This window comes from Protopterus annectens, chromosome 4.part0, assembly GCF_019279795.1.
Source record: "Protopterus annectens isolate FY-2018-M chromosome 4.part0, PAN1.0, whole genome shotgun sequence".
Taxonomy (NCBI): Eukaryota; Metazoa; Chordata; order Ceratodontiformes; family Protopteridae; genus Protopterus; species Protopterus annectens.
This window is the reverse complement of record NC_056733.1, coordinates 1898367340-1898375695: the sequence shown is the minus strand read 5'-3', so window position 1 is coordinate 1898375695 and position 8356 is coordinate 1898367340. Positions and strand designations below refer to the sequence as shown.

The following is an 8356-nucleotide window of genomic DNA, read 5'->3' as shown; positions in this document are numbered from 1 at the left end:
CCAAGCAAAACTAAGACTCACTCCTCCAAGAAAAGGAAACCGGTCTGGTGGACTCCTGCCATAAACAAGCTATACAATAGAAGGAGGAAACTAGTACAGAAAAGAGTAAAATACCAAAAAGGGAAGACATCCCTGAACAGTATCAGCAAGAAACTATGATCCCTCATAAAATCATTCAAGGCGAGCTTTGAAAGAAAAATTGAAAGATAACCACAAGGCATTCTTTAGCTATGTCAAGCATCTAAGCGGCAATGCTCAGATCTGCTCGGAGTTAGTGCAAAATGGCACAAAATACACTGAAACAACCGATATTGCCAACATCCTGGCAGACAGGTTCAGTGCAAACTTCACCCCCCTCTCACCCCCAAAAGGGCCCATAACCATACCAGAAGAATGTAGAGTTCCTGAAATCACAGACACTCAGGTTAAAACAGCCCTCTCCAAAGCCAAAAACACAGCATCAGTGGGACTGGATGGTGTCCCAGGCTGCATCCTACATGAGCTCAAAGACAAACTAACCCCTCACCTAAACACACTGTTCAAACTCAGCCTCTCCACAGGCTACGTACCCATAGAGTGGTGCACAGCAATGGTTATTCTGCTCCACAAAGGTGGAGCCACAACAGACCCTGGAAATTATCACCCTATAAACCTGACTAGCTTGGTCTGCAAGGCTATGGAGCGCATCATCATGGAACTCATTAACAGAGAGATTGGGAACCTCCAAACACTGGACCCTACCCAGTTCGGCTTTGTTAAGGTCAGATCATGCCTCCTAAACCTGGTGGACTTCTTTGAGACAGTTACCAAGGTTATAGATGAGGGAAAGGTGGTACACACAGCCTACCTAGACCTTGCAAATGCCTTCGACACCATTCCCCATTCTGGTATTATAGACAAGCTCACCAGCCTCAACATAACCCCCTATGTCACAAGATGGGTTGCCAACTAGCTCATGGACAGAACCCACAAGTTGAGAGTTGTGGGAACTAGGTCTGATTCTAAACCGGTTACAGTGGCATTCCCCAGGGCTCAGTCCTAGGACCCCTCCTGTTCAGCATATACTTCTCAGAGGTACAGGCAAGCACAGGAGGACTATGGCTGACCAAGTTCGCAGATGACTGCAAATTATTGGCTATAACTGACTCTCCGGCTGACACAGACATCCTCCAAAAGGGTCTCACTGAGATGGATGCCTGGTGTCAAAATCATGGCCTCAAGCTAAATGCCAAAAAGTGCATAGTCATCCCCTTTGGAAAAAACAAAGTACCCACAAACTACCACATAGGTGGTAGTCCCCTAAATACGGAAAACGTAATAAGGGATCTGGGGATCCAAGTAGATAATAATCTCACCTTTGAGAATCACATTGCCAAAGTGGTTAGAAAATCTTTCTATGTGGCCCACCTAATCACAAATGGGTTTGCATCCAGATCAGAAGAGGTCATTGTGCCCCTCTACTCATCACTCATCAGACCCATCATAGAGTACAATGTCCCATTTGGGATGTACCTTACAAGACACCTGCAACAGTTGGAAAGACCACAGAAGTACCTCACCAAGAGGATCACTGGCCTCAAACAGATGCCCTATGCAGCTCGACTGAAGAAACTCCGGATGTACTCAGTTGCATACCGCCTAGTCAGAGGTGATCTCTGCCTGACATACAAGGCCATGAACAACCCAGACTTGATGGACATGCTCCACCTAAAGAAAACCTTATCCCCTTGAGCTACATGCTCTAGGGATCTAAACCTCATCACAACAATAAATAGGATGTGCTGGAGGGATAGATTCCTGTCCCAGAGACTTCCCATGCTTTGGAACTAGATCCCAGTCTACATTAGGCAGAGCTCCTCACTAACACTCTTCAAAAGAAACCTTGATGAGTGGATGGGAAACAGAAAGTTTACCCCGGTGATCACTTCAGTGACTCTGCTGGACAGAGGCACAGGGAACTAATCTAAGGGGGCGGCGAAAGCCAACATATTCTGGCTAGGCTTATAAATGCCTTCGGGCAGATAGCCTAGTATCTACCTATGAACCTATGAACCTAGCTGTGTGTATCCTTTAAGAATATGGAGACACCACTGCCTTTGGAGCTTCCGGACGTATTCTGGGGATGAAAGGTATGGAATGAGTTGTAGCCTGGGAGCGCAGGGATGCTTTCTGCCTCTTTAAACCATGTCTCAGTTACAGCACAGATGTCGACATTCTCCATTTTGTGGAGAACTTCGAGTGAGTGCATCTTGAGATTTAGACTACTAGCATTGAGCAGCATGACCCTCAGATTGCATTTATTTGTCACTGTTATGGTGGAATTTTAATCTTTGGAATACTGCCTAAAAAGGTGCTATAGGGGTGGCAAGAGCGTTAGCCTGTACCCGGAATCCCAGGGGTGACATATGTAGGCCATCTCTGGCAAAGCATCGAGTTCTGTCGATCATGTCATCTGAGGCAGACAGATACTGGATCTCCTTAGAATGACACCAGAAACAGCCAATTTTTGGAGTCAATCATTTTCTGCTCATACTGTGGTATCATTCTGGGTAATGGTAGATTACTGCTCAGGGCTAGGGTGTGAGACTTGAGAACACAGGTTGATAGCAATCTGAACTTCGATCACCATGTGTCCACTATGGTGAGGAAGGCCTTCTACACTGCTCATCTCACAAATAAGGGCATTGCATCCAAGACCAGAAAGATCATAACTCTGCTGTACTTGGTCCTTATCAGATCACTGATTGAGTACAATGCTCCCTTCTGTATGTAGCTCCCCAAACACTTGCAGCAGTTGCAAAGACCTCAGAGTTTTCTAACCAAGAAAATTCAGTGCATCCATAACATGAACTACATGGAAAGACTGAAAGCTGTGTCACTGTACTCTGTATCATACAGGCTGCTAAGAGGCAACCTGTGCCTTCCTACAGAGCAGTCTCTGACCCTGCCCTAATGGAAATGCTGCACATCTGCAAATCAAACGTGGCAAGAGTCACTCACTCCAGGAATATCAACATAGCCTTTGACATTAATAGAACTTCTGCAAGAGACAGCTATGTCTCCCAGAGATTTCCACTCCTCTGGAATAACCTCCCACTTCATGTGAAGCAGAGCTCCTCAATGACCCTATTTAAGTGCAGCCTTGACAATTGGACGGGTAACTGCAAGTTCACCCCAGGGTGGCACGTATGGCCCTCATGGACAGGGGCATTTGGTGCTGATCAGAGTATCATTCTGCAAACAGCAACCATCTAACTATGGTCAACTAGGATACTAATTTTTTTACATAGCTTGTAAAGACCCAATAGCCATTAGCCTAGTAACCTCCTATTAACCTATGAACCTATGAAGTCAAGGGTGGCAATTACTACTGCACATCCTCTGTGTATGTCTCATAAGTATATTTTGTGTTGTTTTTTTTTTTCTCTTGCTGCTAGTTAATACATCATGTTAATGAACCACTGTAGTGATTGCTTGAGCTATATTTTAAGTAGGCCATGGTCCAGCTCACCCAACCTCTTTCATTAATCTTGCATTTAACTAACTATTAATAACAGGATGCAATTATGTAACATCTTGCTTGTTACTTGCTTCTGGGAACTTTTCACTCTGGGTCCCACTTGAATATTGGCTGTGTGTAGTAGTACCAGTAAATAAATCAACAAACGGAGATGTGGATTGTACCATTAATAATGCAATGAAACAGTTATGTAACTTTTGTGCACGTCATGAGACAAACAGTAGTGAATGTTATTCTGCAATTAGGGTGGCACAGATGACAGTTATTTTGTTAGCTAACATCTTCATCTTCTTCTTCTTTCGGCTTTTTCCCAGTTAGGGGTTGCCACAGCGGATCACCTGTCAGCTCATGATTGGCAGTGGAGTTTTACGGTGTCGAGTTGTCAGCCCAACTTTCCACAGAAGGCACACACATGCATGCACTCATGCCTAGGGCCAATTTAGAGTGTCCAATCCACCTACAGCATGTCTTTGGGATGTGGGAGGAAACCCACGTGACCACAGAGAGGACATGCAGACTCTGCACAGAAGGCACCCCAGCCGAGGAATGAACCGGAGAACCTCTTGCTGTGTAAATGCTGCTTATAAAAATGTTAGCTACAGTCTTAAACTCTGCAATATAAAAGGTGTAGAAGCAGGGATAATAGGATATACAACTCATCCTGCTCAAATATGTGAATCCAAATTATTACAGTTTGTACTAAATCCTAGACTAGAGAGGATTTAGCATTTTTATTTTTGGATAGGAATTATTTTAATATAATAATATTGGAACTTATATACAAACAACCTGCATTTGTTGTATTTAGAGCTATGACTAATCTTAAGATTTGTATTAACTATTTACTGCATTTGAATTTGTATCTGACCTTGCACTGTGGCTAAAGCAGGTCCATTAAAATGTGTCCAGATAGTTGGTGTATACCAATGAAAAATGGCAATTTTAAAGAGAAAGAAGATAGTCTTTCTTGTGTTTGTTGCCAGTCCTTGCCTGTGCTCAGAATATACGGCCCTTTCAGTGACTGTTTACACTTTCTAAGCTTCCTAATTTCCCTTACATAGCTGTTATCCTAACACATTAACATACAGCCTTGCCTGTGTCCTACTTTGTTAGTTTCAGCACCTGACATCACTCCTAAGAAATTGTTTCATGGCTCAATCACCCAAAGTGCAATAAGTCCTTTCCCATAAACTTCCTAAACCATTGTTCTGTAGGGACTTAGTGTAGCTAAAATAAAGTCTTGCCAGTTTATTGAAACATTACTTAATTTGCAGAGGTTATCTTTAAAGAATTTGACAGGTTACATGTTCATCTGTGTTATATGGCAAGCTTTTTAATGTTGAGCAATATAAGCATTGCCTCAACTCTATCTAAATAATGTGTCTGAAAAACAGCAGTAGTCTCTGTGATTTCCACCTGCTTATCTTCAAGTTATAGTCCAGCTCCTAAAGTCTTTGAAATGTGTGCTTGTCTTTCAATGCAAATGACTAAGTGAATAGGTGACTGTGTGAGTAGCAGTGTGAGTGAATGTGAGTATGCCTGGAAGTTGTTGAGGGGGAAGGGTGAGGGCCATAAAAGAGGCTGATCTTAGGGAGGTGCCTTTTTACTGGCTAAGAACTGGCTAACAAGTTAACATGAACAGGTAATCAGGAAGAAGTGAATATTTTAGTTAAAGGAAAACCCAGAACAAATTGGAGGGAAGAGAAACACTGCTTTGAAACGCATTATGCTCACTGGACTTTTCTGGCAAGATGTACGTGAGTTATCTCTTGGATAAGGACAGTAACATGTACCCTAACTCAGTGAGGCATCCGAGTTTAAACCTTAATCCTCAGAATTTTGTTCCTGCACCTCCTCAGTATTCAGATTTCACTGGATATCATCATGTTCCTGGGATTAACACTGACCCTCACCATGGCCAGCCAGCAGGCTCATGGGGCTCACCATATGCACCCACAAGGGAAGACTGGCATGCTTATGCCCCAGGGCCTGCTCCATCTGCCAGCAGCCCAGCACAGATTGGATTCAATCCTCCTGATTTTAATCCAGTCCAGGCTACAGGCTCTGGACTTCTTCCGCCAACAATCAATAGCACCGTTTCTCAGCTGTCGCCTGTGGCAACCAGGCGCAACCCATACGACTGGATGAGACGTACAGTTCCCACCAGTAACTCAGGTGAGCATAATAAGTCATAAGTCGGAAATTGTTATTATAAAAACTGTATTTATTTTCTTTTTTCCCTCTTTCAACAAGCTGCTAGCTCACTGAAAGTAGGGGTTCTTGCTGCTATATGCAATTCATGTATTAGTATAGTAAAGCTCCTGAAAAAAAAAATCATTGAATACTGCATGATAATTTCATGTCATGCATTTGTTTCTGATCTCAAGTTCCAAAGGTTCTAAAGAATGTTTTACAATGCATTACAATGCTAAATGATTATCATTATACCCGGTTTGTTATATTTATGACAGTCTAGTCGTAGACAGAATGCACTCATGTAATACCATTTTACAAGAAATGCTACTGTGTTAACCTAGATATTTTATGATTTATGTTGGTTTTGTAAGCTATAAACTTAAGTTCAGCAGGAATATAGTTGAGTAAAACTAAATGAGGAAAAGAAACAAGATCCTTTACATATACACCAGGCAATAGGGTGTTTTGTAAATGAAAGTGGTTATGTGTTTTATTATTGGAATGAATGGTGTAAAAAAGGATGAACACGGTTCATTTTTGATTCATTCAAAATGTTCTTCTGTACAAATTTGGACATCTCACAGTGTACAACAGTTACTTAGCATTATTTGAAAATGTACAAAGATAATATTTATTAAAGGAAGTAAGATGGCCTATCTTAGATGTGTTAATGTTCTTCAGTACTTGTTTATTTAGGCAGTGGAACTCCTTGCCTATCACACTAAAACAAGACATCTGTGCAACTAGCTTTAAGCACAACCTAAAACAATACCTGTACTCCTCTTGGCTCTGTTCTTGTTCATATCTTGACCAGCTCTGTCTCTCTCAGATACCTAGACTATCACCAACCCCTAACTCTCCAACTCTCCTACCTTATCCTGTAAATGTAAATAAATCCTGTCTATATTTATAACTGTGTACTGCTTTTCATCACTCCTATGTAAATTAAATTTGTATTTTACTGTATATGTCAATGCAACCTGTATATTACTGTATAATACTCCTATAGAAATCAAACTGTATTAACCTGTTTCTTGATTCTGTTACCCATAGGCTGATTCTAAAACCCCATTTTAAGAAACTGATTCTTTTTTGTCTGTAAATTCTTTGCAATTTTTAAAACACTAATGGATATTTCCTCTCTGTGCCTCGACTGAAAATGGTCTGAGTGCCAATTTAAAGTAAGTAAATCAAGTTTATATCCAGAGACTGGGTTGTGTACTGTGGTCCATTTTCAGACCTGAGCTAGGAGAGGAATATACTTTTAGGAAATTAGTTAAAAAGAAAAGGATACACATGATCTTCCTTCCTGTACTACCGCCTTCTTTCTTTTCCCACCTCTCTCCTTTCTTCTTCACTCTACGTTTACACACATGCACCAGCATGATCCCAGTCATGCATTTTACTCTGTTTCTGCTTGAATTATACTCTCACCAACTGTTTTATGCGAGTTTATTATGATAATAGTCCGCAGTTCAGTGTATATTAATAACACCATTATTTATGTTTGGACCCACATGAAGGCAACACTACTGTTTTGTACTGTAGCTGTTATAGTTGTTTGTTTTCCCTGTTTTCCAGGCTATGTCTGAAAATGTACACTTCATCTACCTTATTAATGAATGAACAATTTAAAAAATAAAGATACAAACGATATTATTAAGATCTTATTAACAGCAGTAGTCGAATAATGTAAATTATAATTTGTGACAGAAATAGTAAAAGCTTAATTATTGAGACTGGTATTTCAGCAGCTTTTAGAGGCAATTAGAAAAGATCCTGTGCTGGGAGTTTTTGGGCACTTTACCATTTTTCCAGGATATAAAGAAGTCAGAATCAATGATTAGCATTTCAGTTTTATGTAATATGTATAAATATAAAATTCTTAGCAGTTTGCCTGATGGATGACTGAGTGTGTATTAGTATTCTTAAGTAAAGGAACATGATCTGTTATTTTTGTGTTTGAATAGTATACCCTTACTAAGCATTTGTACTCTTAACTTGCTTGTTTTCAACCTGCAAATCACAGTACTGCTATTCTTTATATCCTATCTAGACTATATGATTGTGTCAGTGAAATGTATAACGTATTTCCATTTTGTACTTGTATCTGAGATTGAATCAGTATTTGTAACAGTATGTTGTGTGTATATCTTATGGTTATTAATAAACGAGGAACTTTTCTCCCTGGGCTTCTGCTGAAAAAGTTAATTTTGTCCACTTGTACTTTCCAGGTAAACAAATGTAAAATAAAAATAAATAAATAAGTAAATAAATAAAAGTACCTGCATTTAGTTGTTTTCACTGTAATGCCAAGATGCTCCTTTTCTGATGACTAGGCCTGAAAATTTGTATGTCATCAAAAATAAATTTCTTTTTTACAATCTGCTCTTCAGATAAGTAAGAATAAGTTAGAAATACGTTTATATTTGAAGTACTCTTATGCTATTGTAACGTAGAACTACCATAATGTTGGGGAAAGTAGAGACTAAAAGACTTTCATGTTTTATAAAACGTATGACTAAGCAAACAGACTTAAAGTAGCATTAAGAAAATAAATCGATGTGCCATATTAGATAGACAAACAGCATTGTTTCTTCACATTTCTTATGTTACACCTTGCCTCATCAGCTCTGTTTT

The 8356-nt window shown here is 40.1% G+C and overlaps 1 protein-coding gene across 1 annotated transcript in view; it reads left to right on the top strand.

Annotated features, from left to right (window-relative positions):
- Window positions 1–5271: 5271 nt before the first annotated feature.
- CDX1 (caudal type homeobox 1) overlaps window positions 5272–8356 on the top strand; it is a 277703-nt gene continuing 274618 nt past the window's right edge. The window contains exon 1 of the mRNA XM_044069939.1: window positions 5272–5695. Coding sequence (XP_043925874.1) covers window positions 5272–5695 — 424 coding nt within the window. The remainder of the gene's footprint in view (window positions 5696–8356) is intronic.